General features: G+C 37.5%; 1 protein-coding gene across 1 annotated transcript in view; it reads right to left on the bottom strand.

Moving 5' to 3' along the window:
- Window positions 1-291: 291 nt before the first annotated feature.
- Window positions 292-22829, bottom strand: part of LOC120539034 (tenascin-like) — an 89513-nt gene continuing 66975 nt past the window's right edge. Inside the window, exons 10-19 of the mRNA XM_039768724.1 lie at window positions 21498-21641; window positions 20726-20845; window positions 16602-16748; window positions 13169-13296; window positions 12513-12645; window positions 6598-6749; window positions 4023-4119; window positions 3090-3251; window positions 2844-3007; window positions 292-2246 (exon numbers count right to left, since the gene is read on the bottom strand). Coding sequence (XP_039624658.1) covers window positions 2148-2246; window positions 2844-3007; window positions 3090-3251; window positions 4023-4119; window positions 6598-6749; window positions 12513-12645; window positions 13169-13296; window positions 16602-16748; window positions 20726-20845; window positions 21498-21641 — 1346 coding nt within the window. The 3' untranslated portion in view covers window positions 292-2147. The remainder of the gene's footprint in view (window positions 2247-2843; window positions 3008-3089; window positions 3252-4022; window positions 4120-6597; window positions 6750-12512; window positions 12646-13168; window positions 13297-16601; window positions 16749-20725; window positions 20846-21497; window positions 21642-22829) is intronic.

Genomic DNA, 22829 nt, shown 5'->3' on the forward strand with positions numbered 1-22829 from the left:
CTGCAACAAAATTTGATGTGTCTGAGAAACTGGTGTGAGATTGGAGGAAGCATTAAGTGTCGTATTTTTGAATGGGCGTATAAGTTGGGGTCTGATTTTATGATCGATTTTTTGGGTTTCAAGACCCGATTTATACATGAGTACATACGGTAGTTGAATGTGTTTAGCAAAACAATAAACCAGTTCATTTAGGAAATGTGAACCAGTTCATCTTGTGTAGTGTCTCTTTCTGTCATATCTCTGTACTCAGTGCAAAAGTGGATAGTGCCAGTCAAAGGTAGACACATGAAAGATGGTGTCAAAGATGCCAAATGCTAGTCCATTTAATGTAAAACTGCACAGCCTAGTAGGACAAGAAAAAATACATAACAGATGCACCTTATTAAGATGGTAATCAATTTTTCATCCTGAATTTTCATATAGTCCAACACTCAATCAGGCATTCAATGTAGTCTAGAGTTTAGGAAATTAACCAAATACATACCACAAGATGAACTATTGAAACACCACTCTTGCCATATGCTGCTGTCTAGGTGGACCTTAGCTAGTAAAATAAAAAATGTACAATTTCACATTTTTCATATAAGAAGCTCTGCCTAACATCAAAAGTCTTATATGAAAAACTGTCAGTTTTGTTTCCACAGCATGGTGTCATGTTCTGAAGATTTTGTTTAGGTTTTTTTTTCTAACACACGCATACTTGTACTTCTATAGTTGGATGTATTTAATTTTATTAATACAATTGTTCATTTCGCTCAAAGCATATTTGTCACATTAGAAAAGCTGACAATAAACAGAACAAATGTTTGCATTTTTGTTTCTTAAAAAAAGCACATTTGGCAGAATCAACCTCCTTTTTTCGCACTTGCTCCTTATATGTGGGTAAATCAAAAAATAAAGGAGATTTGAAATTTACACAATAACCATAATGGATAGAAGCTGATGCAGTACAACATGTTCACAATGGCTTATGGGTAGTTGAAGTCAAGGTCAAATGAACATGGACGCTCTGCTGTGGGGTTGCAGTATTGTTAAACAATGTGACTTAATGAGATTTTTTTGGGCAGAGGGAGTAAAACCTGCTGAAATTCACCAAAGGATGTTGGTTTGTGCAGATCAGTAAGCTGTTTGGGTTCCAGTTCTTACACAAGTCGTCCACATCACCATGCATTATGGCAATTTCAGATCCATAGCTGATATCGAATTGTGCAACATCAGTGGACAACGTAAACTGTCAGTCTTCTCTGATGAAGGCATTTGCAATGTTGATGTGGGCTTTATGTGCATGATGTTAATGGTCGACCAGGTCGAGCTTTGTCAATTACACTTGTTTTTCTTGCTTTAAACCTTTCTAGCCATTCATAAAGTTTTATTGAGTCATGCTGTTTTCACTTCCATACTGGGCCAACATCCTTTGGTGAATTTAAGAAGGTTTCACTGCCTCTGCTCAAAGAAATTTCACCACGATGTGGTGTTCAATAATCGTGCATCCATATTCATTTGACCTGGCTTCAACTAGGTGTGCATTTGAAGTACCCATAAGCCATCACAAACATTTTGTATTGCATCAGCTTCTATCAATTGTGTTACTACATAATTTAGCATGTAATTGACTTCATTTTTTGATACACCCTTGTAGTAATATGTTATACCGATAATGGTACAGATTTAGATCCCATTAGAAATTTAATAAGTTGACAGGCATAATTGTGATGTGTTGGAATTTTTGTTAGACTTGAATATTAACAGTACAGGCATTCCTGAATACATTACCTATTTGCAGTAAAGAATGTTTCTTTTCCACTATCGATGTGTATTTAAAAAATATATATATAATGCTGTACAAACTGCTCTTCCCACAACTTAATATATTTCTAATATATAGATACAGAGTAAGACATATTCGTGAGGAATGCTCAGGAAAACATATTTTTGCCTCCATCCAATTGATTTTTGAAAGCTGTCAATAAAAACACTCTGTTTGCCAGACCTGTTGAGGCGAGATTGTGCCCAACCATCTTGAAACTGACAGTTTTATATTCTGTAGAGTAGATCTAAGTCAGCATCACAACGAAGGTGGGAAGTATAAGTGAAAAAGTTCATACTGTTTGAGAAATGTTTCTGGCAGGTCAGATATAGCTCTGTATTTATATGTTTCTTGTTGGGTCAAAATACAAGGGTCGAAGCTTCATCTCAGTAAAAGGGATGGAGAAATTCTGACCTTTCCAGTGAAGCCAGTTTATTCCCTGTGAGAAGGAGAAAAACAGTAAAAAAAAAAAAAAAAAAAACAGCATAAACAATTTGGTTTAGTGGTGACATGTCCAGAAGGAACACATGCTATAAACAGCAGGGCGCCTATTCATAGTAAAGGTGTGCTTTAAATAAAAAAGTGATCTCATTAATGAAGTGCTTGTGGAGCATAAATTATGTTAGTTTTTTTCTAGTTTGCTTTTTCCAATTTTGGGTTATAGGGAGCCTAGGCCCATCCTGGCAGAATTAGAAGCAGACTAGAAATCCAACTTGTATGAGATGCTAGTACTCCGCAGAGCATACCCAAATTAGATCAATTTAGATTCACCAATCAACCCACACATTGCTCAAATGTGGAAGAAAAGCAGACTATCTTCAAATGCAAATTGTGCATTCTGCACATTTTGAAGAGACATCTTTGTTTATAGGTGACACTTTCCCTAGCATTTAACTATATGTACTTAATGTATCACAACAGACAATTGGGCTTGTTAGATATACTAGCCAGACTGAGAGGACCGCTTGATTTTAATATCTGTGCTATAATTGTTTTTTTTTTTTTTCCTGTAACAAAATGGTCTGTCTTCACTTACTTGCTGGTTGTTGTTATTTCCATAAACACCATTCAGATTTGCTTCATGACAGTTCTTATACCACCATCCTCCTTTGTAGGACACAGCGCAGCGTGTGACTAGTTTCTTAAGGTCACGGTCTTTAGTGGAGAAAGGCTGGCCATTGTGATACAAGAGCGAGTCCCCTGCAAAAGTCAAATTTAATATTTTTTTCTATGTAAAAACACTAAATAAAAAATTTTCAGACATTTTCCTCTTTTTTCCTACCTGCTGTACCAGAATACCCTGATACGGTGAGTCGAAATTCTCTCTGCTCTTTGTCAACATTAAATGTCCTGTATACAGCAAAAGCATGCTCGTGCATAGTGTGTAGGTCTACCCGTAGCATCTGTGGGCTCTGTGATGCAAGTTTGTGAATATTTTCATTACCTGCATAACATTAAGGCAAAGAATGATCATTTCCTCCTATAACCAACTAAAAGAGCAAGCACCTAATGTCAGATAAGCTCGACTATGAAATATCAGCTTTACAAAATTTAATCTTAGAACAGAGAACAGGAAACAAGGTGCTACTGTGGGTTATAGCACTGGACAATAATTGTACATTTAGCTATTCATTTCTTATTTATTGAAATCTTCTTATTCTCGTCATGGATCGTGGAAACCCTCATGGGTTAAAAAAACAAGTTATGTCTGATATGGGCATTTTGAGTTATTAGGAAGACTGTAAGAAGGTGTCACACATGCACACCAGAAGATCACCTTCCTGGCTCCCCTAAGGTATGTGATGAGAGAGGCTCTGCCACTAGCATTCATGCCTCCTTTTTCCCCTCACAGCCTTGACAAACTACTCCTTGAGGTCAAAAGGGCCAAAGAAGCCCTGCCTCTTCTGGACCATCCTGTGTAAAAGGAAGACGCTCATGGAGGGTGGCATTTCATTTGGACCTGACTATGCTGGACAGAGAGTCTTTAAGAATGCCACAAAAGCAATTTAAAATGCAACTAGCCTATCATTGGAGCAGCACTGAGCGTGTGGTTTGTTTTGAAGTTATTCTTTTTTTTTGTTTGAATTACACAGAGCCTTACCCATTGGCACCCCAACTATTCCTGGATTTGCCCTGCCTCATCACTCACCCCGCTACAAAGGCAAACTGGAGAATATGGCAAAAAATGAATGGTTGTAATTTGAATTTGATTTACCAAGCCAGAACTCATCTGAGATATTCCCAAAGCCATTCTTATATTCATTCCAGGATCGGTAAAAATTAGTCTTTCCATTCTTTCTTCTCTGAAAAACCTACCAAAAAAAAAACAAATGTAAAAAGTTTAGCGGGATTTTTTTTAGAATGTCAGATGTACTGTTTAATGTGTGGTGACATTAGGTTTAATGAATAATGACACCAAACATTATATTTGTTTACTACTAAATATGAAAATATTAAAGTTTTACTCTGTAGTAAATGAATGTTAATAGGATTCTGTTTCTTTTGCATTTTTATGATTAAAGTTGCCTTAATGACACTAGTTACGTATAGTTTGATTTGGTTAAATGTCTGCAAAAAGTTATCGCTATAAATACATGACTGATGGACAAAAGTAATACTTAAAAGCCGGCTTACATAGCAACAAAACAAAAACAATATTCAACAGCAGATGTCACTTACAAGACTCCAAGGTCAGGATGGTAAGTTTATGAATCTCACAGCTTGAAGGTAAGTACTGCTGTGATGTCTGATGATCTTGAGCACTGATTCTCAAACTCAGTCTTGGGGGCCCCATGTGGCTGCATGTTTTTGTCCCAGCTCACTTCTGTTTAATGTTCTAATCAAGCAAGCTGCTGTTTCCCAGTTTCTGTGTTTTAGGATCAATGTATAAATTACAAAACTAAGTTTTTATTAGACTGCACCAAGCATTTATATATTTTACGCTGGGATAATTTAGTGTTTTTTTTTACTTTGTTTTTGGGATTTCTGTCCTCATCATGATGCTTTTGCAAGGGTTCTGGTTACTTAATCCATTATTTAGTACTGTGTTCGCTAGTGGCTCTGATGTTAAAGTAGTTGCAGTCTTCAAAATTGGATATAATGAAGTTATTAAAATAAACTTGATACATTAGGATTAAAAGTCAGGATGGAGGTAAAGAATTTAGGGGTAACTATTGACTCTGATCTGAATTTTAAATCACATATTAATCAGATTATTAGGACAGCATTTTTTCACTTAAGAAATATAGCAAAACTTAGACCTCTTATAACATTGCAAGATGCTGAGAAATTAGTTCACACTTTTGTTTTCAGTCGACTAGATTACTGTAACACACTCCTTTCAGGACTACCCAAGAAATACATCAATCGATTGCAATGAGTGCAGAATGCAGCTGCTAGAATCCTAACTAGGAAAAGAAAATCTAAGCACATCACCCCAGTTTTGATGTCACTACACCAGTTACCTGTGTCATTTAGAATTTACTTTAAAATACTACTTATGGTTTACAAAGCCTTAAATAATCTCGCTCCATCTTATATTTCAGAATGTCTTACACCTTGCACTCCAAATTGTAACCTTAGATCTTCAAATGAGTGTCTGCTTATTATCCCAAGAGCTAAGAAGTGGTGAGGCGGCCTTCTACTGATATGCACCAAAAATCTGGAATAGCCTGCCAATAGGAATTCGACAGGCTAATACGGTGGAGCACTTTAAAACACTGCTGAAAACACATTACTTTAACATGGCTTTCTCATAGCTTCATCTTTGTTTAATCCTGATGCTCTGTATATTCAGTTAATTATCAATATTATTCATGGCATTCATATTCAAAATCTGTACTAACCCGTACTTTCTCTTCTGTTCTTTTTCTGGTTTTCTGTGGTGGCGATCAGCACCACCACCACCTGATCAAAGCACCGTGATGTCCCTACAATGATGGATTAAAGGCCAGAAGTCCACATGACCATCATCATCAAGCTTCCATGAGAACCCTGAATACAACGAGGACTGATTGAGGTCATTTATGTTAGGTAGAATGTCTGGAGGGAGCTGGGTGGTCTCGTGGCATTGGAACCCCTGCAGGTTTTATTTTTTTCTCCAGCCGTCTGGAGGTTTTTTTTTTCTGTTTTCCCTGGCCATTGGACCTTACTTTTATTCTATGTTAATTAGTGTTTTCTAAATAATTCTTATTTATTTTGTCTTTTTTTCTCTTTCTTCATCATGTAAAGCACTTTGAGCTACATCACTTGTATGAAAATGTGCTATAGAAATAAATATTGTTTTTGTTGTTTCAGCATTGAGTGGGCTTTACCCAGGTGTCTGCTCTGCTCATTGTTAATTAAACTTACAATTGTGGAAGAAAACTACACAAAAAATAGGCACATTAACTGGTAAACATCTAAAGTGAGTTAAGCACTTAAATCTTTATTAAAAATGCAGACACTTCTAAACATCTTATAAATGTACAAATCACACTGATGTGAAATAAGAGGAGTGGAAAAAATTCCAGCTAATTAAATGAGATCAGTTAGCAGTTCAACTTACTGAATGTGAAACTAATAGGAAGAAAAACTGCAGCCACAGAAGGTTACCAGGAGAATGGGTGAACAAAGCATTGTGGGAAAGATCTTTATTGGATTTATATTTTACTCTACAAATAGTGTGAATTCATAATTTCCACAACAGATAATGTATTTCATTTCTGCTTATAGAGAAGATGATTACAATACATGTGTATTTTTATAGAGATACACATTGTTACATCAAGCCAAAAAAAAAAAGAACTCACAGTCCAGCCTCCTCCAGCAGTCATCATGTCACAGTAGACTTGTACAGGTGGGGAATGTTTTCCTCCAGGATAGATAGTAGCCTGCCCCGACTCTACCAGGCCATTCATCATCTCTTGTGAACAATCCAGAGGATATGGGAATCGTAAATTTCCTAATGACAGAGTATAAAATTAAATTCAGGTAAAATTGTGTGTCATCCATTTATCAGTCATTTGTAGATAAATGCTTCCAAACTCGATGGGAACTAATGTCTAAATTCATTCAAATTGACAGTCTTCACTGAGCAATAGCCACAACAATTGAACAGTTTGTCTGAAAGCTTACTTATTTAACAGCAATGATAATAAATAATTAAGGTTTAGCTGGTTGTAGTGTAGCAGGTCCACAGCTCACGTCAAGAGGCCAGTTTTAAAATAAATTGCCGCACTCGCGGCTTAGCAAGGGGCGTGGTTGTGTGGCTGAAGCGGTTCCTTGGGAGCTACTGATGTGGCCGTTTTTCGCCTAAGTGCACAGGTGAGAAACCATCTGCATCCGTAATTGTTCCCGGGGGCTGGTGATTTGCCACAGCTGCCACGACCCCCGTCATAAATAGAAGCGCGAGGCGGCTAGGAGGGGAAGAAGGAGAAAGAAAAGGAAGAACGGAGGTTACAGGAAGCAGCGAGGAGAGAGAGCCGGTGTGAGCAAGAGCGACCAAGCAAGTGAGCACTCGTAGGCAGCTGGACAGTGAGCCCTAGGAGGGGTGTTTGGCCAACATCTAGGGCAGTTGGAAATGGTTGCTCCCACTGAACATTTTATGGAGGAATGGGAGTGACCGGCAGTAGAACGACTGGCTGCATAAGGCCAAGATGGCAACGGGAGTCAGGAGGCTTGGGTGGTGAATTCCCTGACGTGAGCATCCTGGTCGTTAGGGAAGCCAAGTCTCGTTCTGGAGAGCGCAACCAAAGCCAGGGATTGAGAAGCCTCCAGACCAGTTGAGTAATGAGAAGGCCAGCTGCAGGAAGGGCGACTCTCCTGTTGAGAAGCATGATGGTACAAGCAGGGGGGCCACCAGGTAAAAGACACCGGGGTTTGGATTTTTAAATGGACTGCTTCTAGCGTTATTTTAACCTTGTTGTTTTAAAGGATTTTTTTTTTTTTTTCTGTTTTTTTTTAATCTCCACTTCACAACTGATTTTATGGATTATTTATTTATTGAAGATTTATGGAAATTGATACACTGCACTTTGTTTGGACACTGTTTTGTTGTTGATTTTAATAAAAGCACTTTTGCACATTTTGCACCATTCCCTTTGCTCTATTTGTGGTGCCTCACTGCCGAGCTCATCGGTAACATTATCGACAGTGACGGGTTCAAGGGCTCCCTGAAGCAAGATGGGAGCATGGGGGAGAACCTGAATCGTCACACTGGTCAGTTCAAGGAGTTTACTATCAGCTGAAACATGGTGTTGGGTCCATTTAGCCGTTATACCAGGATATTTTTACATAAGCATGTTTTCTATTGAAAGGAAAAATATACAAATTGATCTAGGATTGTAGAGGTTAAGTGCTATGAGCCAGTGAAGTAAACACTGTCCAGCACCAGATGTCAGAGATTATCCCTTATAATCCCATGATTTATTGACAGCTGAGCTACAGGGTATTTAAGGACAGTCACAACTTCTCAGAATTTCATGTGTATTTCTCTAGTACTAGGGTGTTGTACCATGTTAGCCATTATCAATGTAGTGAGAAGTCAAGCAAAATGATACCTTTTATTGGCTAACTAAAAAGATTACAATATGCAAATTTTCAAGGCAACTCAGGCATCTTCTTCAGGCAATATGTAATACAGAAACTGGAGTTCCCTGTGTTTATATACACACAAGGACAAGAAACAACATTGGAAAGCCTTTAATCTGAAGTTGCCCATAAGCACTATGACTTTAAAGTCTTCTCAGTGTCCATGGCTGTTGAAGTGGGCTGCTACAGGAACATCTGTGTTGCCATGCTTGATGTGGAACCTGTGTAAATTAATTCTTTGGTGGAGTGTTTGTCCAGTTTCTCCCACATACAGTGCAGTGTCAGGACATTTCATACAGAGAATTTGGTAGACCACATTAGATGCTTATGAGCAACTTCAGAACACAGCAACAGAGAAAAGAATGGGAAGTCAAACTCATGCTAAAATTTAACACATTACAACATGGTTTGAATAGAGACAATAGTTTTATGGCCAGATATGAGAATTGTTTGCATCTCTCGGACTGACCCAGATAACCTGTCTACAGACCCACATTGTCCTGAAAAACTCATCAGAAACTTCAAAAGACTTTGTTGGACAGTTATCTTATCAAATGATCTTGACTATACATTGTTCTCCTCTCTGGCTAAATGAATCTTAGCCTGAAGAGGTCTATTAATTTTTTTATAATTTAAGATGTCTCACTTAAAGGTTTTTCAGTTTTGTTATTTTTCCTAGTGTCTATATAAACACAAGGAACTCCAGTTTCTGTATTACATCTTGCCTGAAGAAGGGGCTTGAGTTGCCTCAAAAGCTTGCATATTGTAATCTTTTTTAGCTAGCCAATAAAAGGTGTCATTTTGCTTGACTTCTCACTATGTGTATTTCTAAAAATAGTACCATGCATAAGTAAACGTATGACTATGCACAACGTTAATGCCTACAGTAAAGCAACATAAATCTGAAGAGCAGACTGATGGCAATAAAATGGTGACATTGTTTTTTTGAAGATCCAAAATTAGGTTACATTCAAATGGAAATCTGAAGAATGAGGAAAAAATAAACCAAATGGTATGACAGTGAAGAAAAAGGAGACAAATACTAAACTCTTTGGACAAGCATTGTCAAGTACAGCTGAGGAGAACAGATCTAACATAAACATTAAAATGCAAAGAGTGGCAAATGAGAAAACCTACTACCAAAGGCAGGAAAAGAGAAATAAAGGGAATAAAAAAACTGACTAGTAAGTTAACAGGTGGAAAAGTTAAACAACAAACATCTCAGGCTTGTTTCAGGACAATTAATTAATTATAATAATAATTATTATTATTACTTATGCACTTCCTGGCACCATGCAGGTGGCACCTTTTACAGAACCTCTATATTCTGTATTTTTTATTTCTTTGTAGTTACTAGTATTCTTCTTAATTTTTTCTTTTAACAATTATTAATGTTAACATTAGATGTGATCTGGTGTCTGACTTGTCACTATAAAGGTACGAGTATAAATGGATTTAAAAATTGATTTTATGTTAATGGTATGCTGTTGTCATTGTAACAGAAGTCATCAGGTGAGCAAAAAGGATCACAACACATTCAGATAATGTGCCATTTTGTGCTTTGCTAAGAACTGGCTTAAACTTCCAAACAATATTTTAATGCTTGAAAGATTTCATCTGATGGAATGGAAAAAAGGCAGTAGTAGGACTGGACATCTACGTGAGTGAGCAATGGTGCAAAATAAAGCACATTACAATTAAGACTAAAATGTGTAATCCAGACATTGAAATACTGACTGAAAGAATGTGTTCATGTTACTGCCTAGGGAGATAAGTTACATCTTTCTGATTAATGTTTAAATAGTTCTGTCTGCAAACAGTGGCTTAGCAACAGAAATGAATAACTCTCTTACCAACATTCCAATAATGAATCATTCTGATTCTTGAATGGTGGTTACTTAAGTCAGGGGAACTCTAGAAGGAACAATGATGAACTCAAAGCAATGTGTGTCATGTTCCATTCGTAGACACAACAAGCTGGACCTACATTATTTAAAAGTTAAATTTAAACCTACGACACAACTGGGCATATCTGACCACAGTCTGATCCATCTCACACCCACCTAAAACTCAGTTATTTAGACAAAAACAACTTTCTTATCATTATAGACTTGAGTTCCTATGTGTGTGGGGAGCTGTTGTTTGCAATTATATTTATGTTTTTCTCGAGCTTCTGTAAAGCCTTAATTTCTCCACTGGGACAAATAAAGTACTATCTATCTATTATGGCAGACGGCTGGGGGTGGTACCCACCCGGGACACCCAGGAGGACCGGAGGAGGGCTTGCGCCTCCTCCAGACCACGAGGGGGCGACCGCCCTGGTTGTGTTGGGGCCACGGGTAGAGGGCTTGGAAACCCAACCCTGTAGGGGCCCATTGTCTCCAACAGGGGGCACCCCAATGCCTTGGGAGCCCTGGACCTCAGCACTTCCGCCACACCAGGAAATGATGGGGGGAAGAGAAGCAGGGACACCCGGAGTGAAAGTGTCGGGAAGCCCCTGGAGCACATCCGGGTATGGATAAAAGGGGCCGCCTTCCTTCATTCGAGACTGGAGTCGGGTTAGGAGAGGACGAAGCAGGAGAAGCGAGAGTGGAGGCGGCCCGAAGAAAGGCAGAGTGTGTGAGAGGCGTGGACTTTGGGGACTTGTGGGGTTTTGTGGTGCACTTTAACAACTTTGTAAATACTGTAAATAAACGTGTGGTGATGCATAATAACATATCTTCCTGTCTGTGTCCGGGGCTCGTTCCACACTATCTATCTATCTATCTATCTATCTATCTATCTATCTATCTATCTATCTATCTATCTATCTATCTATCTATCTATCTATCTATCTATCTATCTATCTACATGGCTTTTGAGTTTATCATCAGACCATACAAAACCACCTATTTTAAGTATAATTTTTTTTATATTTCCAATTTTCCTCTGTTAAAGGATATACCAAGTAAATTAGCAGCTGTGAACAGATGAACTGCTACCATAATTCAACTGTTATTTTTTCTTTTTTTCTATGTGCTCCTAATTGAACAGTGACTCATGCTACAAAACAAATAAGGTTACAAAAGCAGCTACTACCTAAATGGAAGTGGCATTGGCACATTAGGATAAACGTATGATATATGTTACTTGTTTGTGGAGTGGACAGCTACATAGACAAGTCATTGACAGAAAGAGGCTTCTGCCAGGAATTATTATAGCCAGGATGAAACAAGTCTAAACACTAAAGAATAACAAAGATTAGGATAAGAACTGGGCCTTTAAGGATAAACCAAACAGACCAAAAAGGTAGAAACTAGATTCACTCAAAATTTCATTATACTGCAAATGTTTATTAACTTTGTAAAAATGTGAATGTCGTGAGACGTGAGATCTCAAATAGGAGTTGAGTGATGGCAATAGAAGACAAGCCACCAACAGATCATGTGACTAGTCAATAGCAAGTGCCACTGTCAACAACAATGTAGCCATGGTCTTGAAAGCACTGTACAAAATTGAGTTATTCATAAAATAATAACACTGTGATGACGTGTATAAAACAATTTTTGAAATAAATATAAACATAAAAATATTTGTCTGTATATTTCTATAATAATAATTAATAAACAAATGATATGACATTTATGGAGAAATGTTTTGGAAAAGAAAGAATTTACTGAGGGCTTAGCCTACTAAACAGGTAACCACCTCAGTGGACAAGTAAATAAGAAGATATTTAAACAGAGAGAAAGCAAGAAACAAATTAAAAATAACTGTATTCTTTAAAAAAGAAGAAAGGCTTGCAGCAAACAATATCAAAAGAAAAAACATCTATCTCTCCCTCTTAGATTTCTTCTTTTAACAAAAGCTTGTTTTTTCATTTCTTTTCTTCAATAGCATTTTTTTTCTTTACTTCTATCTTCTCCCATCTTTCTCAAATAAAGTAGCTATAAGAGGTGAGCTGAATGCTACATTTGAAGCAAAGGTGCCCTTATGTTGTACTGGCACATGTGTGTATAAGCACATCAGGGTCATATGTTTATATCCATTATTACTGTCACTATCCAAGGACACTGTGATCTCCCTAACACAACGTTGACAGTAATATAGATATGCATATCAAAGAAATTGAAGTCATGATTATATTTGAACCCACCTGTTGTGAAACTTGTTGAAACTGTAGATGTTTTCTCTTTTCCTCTCAGGCCTGTCAGACTCACATTGTATTTAGTGGATGGGTTTAAACCAGACAGTTTGTAATGTATTTCATTTGGATTTAGCATCACTTCCTATAATGCAAACATCCATGATTCTTAAAAGAAGGTTACTGTATAGATTATGTCAGATTAATTCAAAGAATGCTCACAAAAGCTGTTTATATAATGTTGAACACTTATTTAAAAGGTAAAAGTTTTCTTTACATGAATGTAAGGGAATTCTGAAAGCAAAGTCATGTTGGGTTTTAGTGCAGACAAGCACCTGAAAACACAAGCACAGAAGGTAAAAAAGCACAAACAACAGAGTGTTCTCCAAACTGTGTACTTGAATTTGTACAGCCATTTTCACTACCAACAAAAAGACTAAACTTTCAAAAATAGCACAATTTTTGCAGATACAGTATATGCTTCCTACAATGTGAGCATGGAAAAGTAAAGTGGCTCCTCCGACAGTTGGCAGCAGGTAAAGAGAAGGAGCATTGCAATTTTAACACTTGGTCACAGGTCTAGTCGGCCTGCTTTGGGAAGCTTTAGGCTGAAATTTAGCGTTAGCTGTTGACCTGAATTCCTTGTAATATTGAGACTACTTTCTTACCTTAGACTCTCCATCATCACTTCTGAAAATCAAAATGTATCCTGTGATGGTTGACATCGGGGCTTTCCAGGTCAGCAAAGCTGTGCGAGGTGATACTTCTTTAGCCATCAGATCCTCTGGACCAACCACTATGGCCAATACATGGGAGGCAGCATTGTGTAAATTGTTAAAGAAACAAGTGGAGAAAAAAGACAGGGAATTCATTTAAATTGGATCTGGGGATAATCTGAGCATTCTGGTGAATACCAAAGTTATGGAACCATATTACTCCATGTCACTCCATGAAACCTTTCATATTGTCAATACCACCTTGAGCAAGCTACTACTTCTTCATGAAAGAGACACACAAGTTTCACTGAGAACCTTAGGCATCAGCTGTTACTGAGACACTACAGTTATGAACACTGGGACACGTGTGTGCATAGGGGACAGCTGAAAGACTCTAGTCACTGCAACTCTACCGCCGCTTGAGATTTTGGCACTGAATCCTAATGCCTCTTTTTCTTAATGGCTTTAACACCTCTGACATAACTTCCAGTGTCCATCTACCTGGAACCACCTCTACCTGCTGGAAGGACTGAAAACTGGAAGCTTCTACATCTTGGTCAGCTCTATCCTTAACTTGCATTTGAAAAGACATCACTGCAGTTATTATGTGTTTTTCATTTTGCTTTGCAATTCACGTATATGTAGTTACCTGGCTGGTACCCCAATTCTTTATCATTTTCATCTCTTATATCTTATAACACTATAACACTTTATTAAATATGTTTAAATTTTCATTCTGCAGAGTATTGAAATATGCCCCTTTAGTGACATATTGTGGGTCACATAAACTATGGGATCTTCTGCTACCATTAAACTTTAACCAAGGTTTAAGGATCTCCAGTCTACCTTTAATTTAAAAAGGAGGCTATTCATTTCTTATGTAGTGTATGTACATGTAAATATGTTATGGCTATGTACTTGAATTTCTCAAACTGTGTAAATGCTCTTCGCATATCCTCAGTGAAGAGAGCCATACAAGAGTAATCTGAACTGAAAAACTTAGTTTATTCTGTTAAAGGTAAAGGTGCTGCTCCATTTGCTTATAGAAATTCCCAGTCTGTCAGCCTGTACCCTATATATTCAAATAGGTCAAACCTGAATTTATTCTGAAAAAATAAGCTTAGCAGCCTTCATCAGGGCAACCCAGGCTGTGGTGAGTTTTCATTTTTTAAATGTAAATAATTAAGGAACATTGGCACTTTTACTAATAACACAAGAAGTATAAATCTGTTTCCTGGTCTATCCTATTTGGAACATGAAGCGATTCTGGAGCCAACGTTTCATAAACCTTGGTACTAATAATTCAGTTTGATGGCATTCAAAGGCCTATGCCAGATACACTTATTGCTTGATTTAAAAAAATCATCATTTGCATTGACAGATTCAGCAGCACAGGGCTGCAGTGAAGCTATTGTTTAAACTAAGCAGTAACAACCAGGAAAATAAACTACTTTGGAGGTTTTTGGTTTTTTTCTATATGAATCAATAGTTGTGCTATTCAGAATAACATCAATGTAAACTGTGTTTGAAACTTGTATTAGTACTGCTTAATTTTCCATAAAGCAAAAATAATAATAATAATAATAATAATAATAATAATAATAATAATAGTCTTAATGCATTACTAAAGATTGATTTAATTCAAGGTGAAAACATAAAAGTCTCCCATACTCAATTGCTTTAAACCTTCCGTTAAAATTTGGCAAATATCATTCTCTGCAGTTGAGTACCTTCTTTGAACTGATCGGACACTCTAAACGTTCCTTCTAGCTTAATAAATAGTTCTATATAGTTGGTAATCCTTAACCAAACTCTCTGACATTGTGCATTGAGCTGATGGTGATATTGTGCTCTCTGCATACATTGGCGTGTGCACAGTAAATTGGAATCAAAGCTTACTGTATAAAAATTATATTTATGTTTCAAATGTATTAAATTTTGGGATTATATTGTGTGAGACAGTTTATTTCATGAAGCTATATGAAACGTTTATGTTTATAGTGTATGGCCTTCTTTGGTAAAATTATGATTTCACACTCGCCATCACCAGAGGCTTCTGGTTAGCCTAATAGTTCAAGTCTTTATAGGTAGTGTGGAAGTGTTGAAATAGTATAGTCGTAAAATTTGTAAAGTTTGGTAAACATTTCTGTATTACAGTACTTCCGTATAAAATGATTACCTGTTGGATTAAGCAGGCAGAAGGCACTGATCCTTGAGACAGCATATAATATCTGTAAAGAGTAATGCTTAATAATGCCTAATACTTCATAATGCCAGGAAGGATGATTCAGCAAGAATAAAAATGCTTGTTTTTGGTTGAAACTGGATACATGTAACTGACTTTTGATGGGAATAGGTTTTCAATGATATTAACTGGTCATATAAATCTATAAAACCTCTCATTATCTGGGCTTAAATCCAGACATCAATACATTACATCAGAGTTCGGTCCAGTGTCTCAATAAGTCCCTGTTCCTATAATTTAAATTAACAAGCGACGAGTTTTTCTTAAACAGTAGCCTATTGCAATGTAAAGAGTCAGACACATCTGATTGGACTTTTCAACTCAATTTTACCAGGGCAAATTTTGTTTGGTATCTTTCAAGGATTGCGGAGCCAGAAAACACAATTGCCCACTTGGACACAACCCACTGAGTATATTGAAAAGCTGTCTGTATGTTTATTTCTCTGCTTTCATCTACACAACTTAATTTTTGATATTGCCTACCTTAGTTACAATCAAGCTCTTTTTCTATAAAATGAAAGTGTATTCCTAATTTCAGGTATTGACAGTTACTGTGCCATATATGCCCATTGTACAATGGTATTTTCTAACTTATTCACTAGTTAAGGGTTGCTCTAAAATCAAAGTCACTTTTAACCTTAAAGTCAAATAATTTGTTTTTTTTTTGGGATATGGAGACATCTGATTCTTTATTTTTTACTTACTGGAATTCAGTAAAATGTATTCATCTGTTGATGTTTTAGGAGCAAAGTGGAAAGTATAATAAGTAAATGTCATAATACATACACTTAAAATAAGCCCAAAATCACAAAGACACTTACCAAAATAGTTTTAAATACTGGAACTTGCAGCACTCCACTTTCAACCCAAAATTAGACTTTAAACCTGACATTTGGACAATATCAATGTTAAAGTACAGGAAAGTAACTATAGCCAACATGTTTTTTGTTTTGTGCTGAGTTATATTATGGACAAGATTTTTATCCCTTTCTCTGGCATACACTCCTCCAAAATTCCTCTGTAGGACTTGTTTTCACTTCATATACTCATTTCCATCATGGCCAGCAAGCTGTTCAAGGCAGACAAAAAAGGGTGCAAGCACAATGTTTAGACACAAATGAATATTTCATTTTTACTGACCATTGGTGTTGAAGACAGTGCCCACTGGTGCACTCTGGATGCCTCCCTTCTCACTGCTCAAATGGACAGCATATGTTGTGCCAGACTTCAAATTTGTGAGTGGCAGCTCTGTTATATTACCGGCAGTTGATAGGTTCATTTCAGGACCTGTTGAGAGGGACACACAGAAATGCCTGGTGAAATAATCAGCAACATTAAAATTTGCAACACTTAAATGCCTTTTTGCTAATTAGTTGCAGGTTTTCCATTACATAATCTAAACTTAAAAGTATTTATCCATTGTAAATGTTTATGTAAAATGCAACCGTATTCCAAATAATAAGAATATATGGAGCTTGATGAATGAGGGGATACCCCTCAGTCAATGTACTGTATCTCCTAGTTATCTGCTATTTAGGTTTTAAAAGTACCTCATCCACACTTTCCTTATCGCATAACAGCATTATCATGGTTTCTGCATCATAACTTAGTAGATTGTTCCTCGTTTCCACAATCATTTGGATGAAGAAAGGCTCAGTGATTTTGTCTGAGGTCAAATGTGATTCGCTATGTCCTACTGTATGTGTGAGCGTGTTGGGGCCAGTTTAAAGGGGGACACTCAACAAGGATGATTGGGTTTGTGCCACAACTTCTGTTTGCCGTTATTATCCACAGTTTCAAAGACTTGGACCCTGAAGAATTCTTCTAAAACTGCCTCTGACTTGCTGTTTACTGCACCCTTCCCAGTCTTCAGGGTTTTAGTCCCAAAGAACACCGTTTAAGACCAGTGCCTGAAGGGAAAACACAAAGTGACTAGTTCAGGAGTTTTGCATTTCTTTCTCCTCTTTCACAGCTGATAGCCTTAAGTCATTGAATAGGGAGTCCCTAGTGATTCCAGAACCCTCTTTTACATGTCTGACTTGTGGAAATATGGGTGGGATATGAACACAAGGCCTTAAACTCAACAGTGCTGAGAAAAAGTATAGAAGAAGCAAAAACCAAAACTTGGAATATCTGTCAAGGAAAGAAAATGGACAAGAAGACAACAGAAAACTCTGACATCACTCAGATATAAAGAAAGCAATAGTACTTTTAGAACATTGGTGACAAACAAAATACAAACTGATGCCTAATAATCTAAGATTTCTAATGCAATAGTTAAATAAGACCAGTTAGAGTTTCTTACCAGGAACAGAGCTAATCACTTAAAATCTTTATGTTTTAGTCTCATCTATATCACAGTTATTGCAATATTCTAAACAGAACCCTTAAGACAAAAAAGAGTTGTAAAATGTATTATTTTATTTTTTGCATGTTTATTATCAGCTTTTATGTTATTCCTTGTGTTTACCACAACCCATAAACACATTATATCTTGCTCTCTTTAAAAATATTGTAGCTCAATAAAAATGTACTCTGTTATAAAAAGAAAGCATTGTGAGGGAGAAATTTATTAGAATATTTGAACAATTTTGAGGAAAACAGGCCATTCAGTTCAATAAACTTTCCAATGGAATTCCACAATTTCCCCAAAATAAGTTCAGTTAGAACATCTCCAATGTGGTACTGTCTAGCACACTACTTGTTAAAATGTTTCATGTGTCTATGTCACTCCAGATTTGGCCTCATAAATGAGTTGTATAACTCAAGCATGACCTCAGTTGACTTGTACTACACATGTAAATGAATATACTAAATTGACTTTTCAGTTGCTTCTGTGCATTATCTAGATGCGGAAAGTGAAGAGTCCACTACTGTTCCTAGGTCCTTCTCATAAGATGTCCTTTCAAATTTTAGACTTCCAGTTGTGTACTGTGTCCCCTTTGACACTGGATTCGGGGGAGCAGTTATGGGATGCACACTCCAGGTTGCATCAGGGCCAATATTTTGGAACATTGGAGCTGCACGGCCTAACGAGCCCGTCTGGGCGGGAACGCAGAAACACCCGGAGGTGCAGCCGGAAGTAGGTCAAAGGAGCCGACAGTCACCACTCTGGGCACCAGTGTCAGGAGGAGGAGAATAAAGCTGCGTGGGATGAGTGAAGGAAGAGGAATGATTGTTGGGCCTGTGGGACACGGGGAACAAACCTATATAGCGCCTTTGCCACAGTAATCAAATCTACCATTTTAACCTTTTATATATGGTAGAAAACATTATATTTACTTACCTTAAATTTTACCTGCCACAAATGTACTCATGCCTGTATTATGTACAGATCTGTCTGAAAATATGCAGCTGATTGTACATTACCTGCAACTCCACCACATCTATAAACTAGCTTATTTATTATGTCCTTGTGCCAGCACCAACTACTGTATATGTACACATGACAATAAAACTCAACTGAACTCAAGTGATCCCTGAGAGATACCACTTTTAACATTTCCTAATTCTGGAAAGGTTCTTTGTTTCATAACTCTTTATTTCCACAGTTTACATTAATTTTCTACCTATCTACACACTGTGCCTTAAACTATAACTTGTGAGACCTTTCTGGAACTCAGGATAAATAACAATACCGTATGCGCCTCTCTGATCATATAATTTGGTCGCTTCCTCATAATATGATATCTTACAATTGCACAAATGAAAATGGCCTGGACAAAAATGATTGGACCCTTAACCTAATGTTTTGTTGCACAACATTTAGAGGCCATCAAGCAATTCCTGGAGCTCTTATGAGACTTCTGCACCTATCAACAGGTAGTTTCATCCACTCGTCCTGAACAAACTGCTCCAGCTGTGTCAGGTTTGAAGGGAGCCTTCTCCAGATTATGTGCTTTCAGTTCTCTCCATAGATGTTTGATAGGATTCATATCAGGGCTCAAAGAAGCCCACTTTAGAATTGTTCAAGATTGTGTTCTTAGCCATTCTTGAGTGCTTTTAGCTGTGTGTTTTAGGTCATTATCCTGTTGGAGAATCCATGACCTATGACTGAGACAGAGCTTTCTGCCAATGGGCAGTACGTTTCACTTAAAATGTCTTGAAAACCTTAAGATTTCACTGTTCCCTGCAAAGACTCGAGGCTTCTCATGCCAGACACAGCAAAGCAGCACTAAAACATAACCAAGCCTCCTCCATATTTCACAGTATGTATGGTGTTCCTTTCTTTGAAAGCATCATTTTTATCATCTGTGGACATAGAGCTGATATGACTTGCCAGAAAGCTCCAGCTTTGTCTTATCTGTCCAAAGAAATGTATCCCAGAAGCATTTCAGCTTGTAAATATGCATTTTAGCAAAATCCTAGTCTTGCTTTTCTTATATGTTTCTTTCTTCCATTGAGCCCACTGAAAACACAATGGATGGAGCGATCAGATACTGATGGACCCTGGCCTTGGAGTTCAGCTTGTATCTCTTTGCAAGTTGCCCTTGGCTTTTTCTCTATCTTTCTCACTATCCTTCTGCCCATTCTGGGGTCAATTTTCCTCTTGCTGCAGCATCCAAGAATATTGGCTACAGTCACATGGGTCTTAAGCTTCTTAATAATATTTGCAACTGTTTTCATAGGAACATCAACCTGCTAGGAGATGACCTTATAGCCTTTGTCTTTAACGTGCTTGTCTATAATCTTCTTTCTGATATTCTCAAACTCTTTCTCTGGTCCATGTTCGGTGTGGGACACACGATGATATTCAACAGCAGAGTGACTGCTTTTCTTTATTAAAATCACGCTGAATAACTGATTGCATGATTGGAGACGTGTGACACAAATTAACGAAAAGAGCAAGTTTGAAAAATCACACTAAACCAATCATTTATGACCTTTTTTAGGTATACCAACAAATGTGTTCAGGCCATTTTAGAAAATCATTGTAGAATAAGCAGTACTTTATTTCCTTTCACACTTGCTTTCCTCTACTCAGTGACATATCAAAGGCATGCAGGTATACATGGGGCAATTGCTTTACATTTAGTCATTTTTTAGGATGCATACAGCACTTTTTCAATGAGCTTTAAGGATACCAACAAATTTGTCTACATCTACACGAGTTTATTTTCCATTTTGTGGCCACAGTGGTCAATATTTTCTAAAACACTGTCGACAACACTCCCATCTTTCTCACTACAGACATTCCAGAATGCAAAACGTGCTTGATATTCTAATGTTACAAAGTTTATTAGGGTAAAAGCCAAGGTACTCACTATCTTGACTACGGAGCACAATGATGTATCTGTCCACTGTTCTTGACACAGGTTTCCAAACTAATAGAGCCATAGTGGTTGTTACATTTATGGCCTTGAAAGAAGAAGGAGTATCAGGTGCTGAAAGAATAAAAAAGAAACAAAACCAAACATGATTCTTAAGGATGTTCTAAGAAAGCAAGTTAACTTGATTGTTTAAAACATTGCCAGTTTTTCCCGTTTGTATTAGAAAGTCACCTACCATACTAATAACTGTGATTGATGGCTATGGACTATGAAGAATTTGCTTCCTGCGCAGACAGCAGTTAGAGAGCACTTTGGAAATGCCCCCTGTCTGCTAGAGCCCATCAGCCCTGAGGTGTTGTCTGCCAGAGAGCCTTGCAAGTGGACCCTGGACTTGGCTGATCGTATTTCATTGGCAAATGTGTGAAATTGTAAACTGTAATTGTGAGTTTCTGCTTTTTAAATATTACTATGACTCTGGGTTTAGGCTTAGGCCCTAAGTGGTACTGAACAGTATAAAGAAGGTTTTGAAAATTAACATCTGGATGAATGCATGAATAATATATATACAAACGCAAAGGTGCAGGATTTTTGCAATATGTCAAACAAACCAATTAAAAAAAACTGTTAACAATATAAAATCTTAATGTATGTAATGATCAGAACACATGCCTTCAAAATATACAGTATATTCAAAATATATATTTGGTAGCTTATGCAGACATGTCCACTTATTAAGTCAGAACAGTCTGGCGGCCTAGACACTCACCAGTCAGAACAATTCCAGTGACAGGGTCACTCTCTTCACGTCCTTGCACTGACATGACACTGATGTCATATTTTGAACCTGGGACTAGATTGGTAAGTGTTACTTGACTCTTGCTACCTTCTACCTGTACACTATAAGGCTCACCTGCAAAACAAAAGAAAAAAACTGAAATTCATTATTATTTCATTATTACAATGTGAAAGGGTGCTAGAAGTAAAAGCACCACCAGGATGACAGGAAAAAAAACACAATGACCCTGCATATGTCATTGTAAGAACATAGGAGATACATGAGGGTAGGTAGTATGCCAAGTACCAGTGCAGGATGGCACAGAATGAGCACCAGTTCAAGTCAGAGAGAAAGACTAATGAAACCTACTGTATGTCATATTCCTTCAGAAAGACAAAGGGAAGATAAACCAGAAGAGCACAAGCATACCAACACTTTATTTGGAGAGAGCAGAGTATCTGCAATTAAATAATTTAGATTTTTTTTTGCTTATTTTATGGATTCCATTGGTGACATCAACACTGGTGACATTTACTGTTTCTGATGTTGCTATCATGTGACATGTCTGCTACGGTTTAGACAGGATTGTAACCCTGGATCAAGTTTACTCTTTGTTTATTTAATGGTTTGATATTTTTCAGATATTGTTTGCCTTTTTTAGGGAGTGATGGTTTAAAGTCACCTCATTGCATTATATCTTTTAGACTACTTCTGCCCCCTACTTGCTTTGCTCGCCAACCCCTGTCCCCCCGCCAGCAGCTGCTTCTCTAAAATCCCTCTTAAACGGTGATACAATGGGAAACAAATACATTTTTTTTAACTCCTCTTTGCTCTAGCAGCTGCTGGCGTGCTGCCGTCACACGTGATCTGCAATTCGCACGCCTACCCCGCCCCCCCTCCGCCAGTGGTAGGCGCCGTTGTGAAGATGGGAGGCTGAGCGCACCCCAAGGAGACGCGGCCACTCCTGCGAAACCCCTTTTAAACGGTGATACATTGGGAAACAAGTAACAGGTGTTTTTTTCACCTCCTCTTTGCCCGAGAAGCTGTTGGCTTGCTGCTGTTGTGGGCCGCATGATCGATATTTCGTGCGGCATTTCAAACGTTTAAAAGCCTGTACAGCCCCTGAATATTCTATCTCTTTTCACTGTTCCGTTATTTCCTCAAGTAATATTTTCAGTTTGTTTGCACTAATACGATCTTTACTTTCACTTTTTGAGACTTTCAAATTTTTCTACTTTCATTATCTGTAACCTGCTCTACATGTATATCATGGGACTTGCATCTGAAGGTTATAAGTATGAAATGTCTCTGTCTCTTTTGAAA

Source organism: Polypterus senegalus, chromosome 11 (assembly GCF_016835505.1).
Source record: "Polypterus senegalus isolate Bchr_013 chromosome 11, ASM1683550v1, whole genome shotgun sequence".
Taxonomy (NCBI): Eukaryota; Metazoa; Chordata; class Cladistia; order Polypteriformes; family Polypteridae; genus Polypterus; species Polypterus senegalus.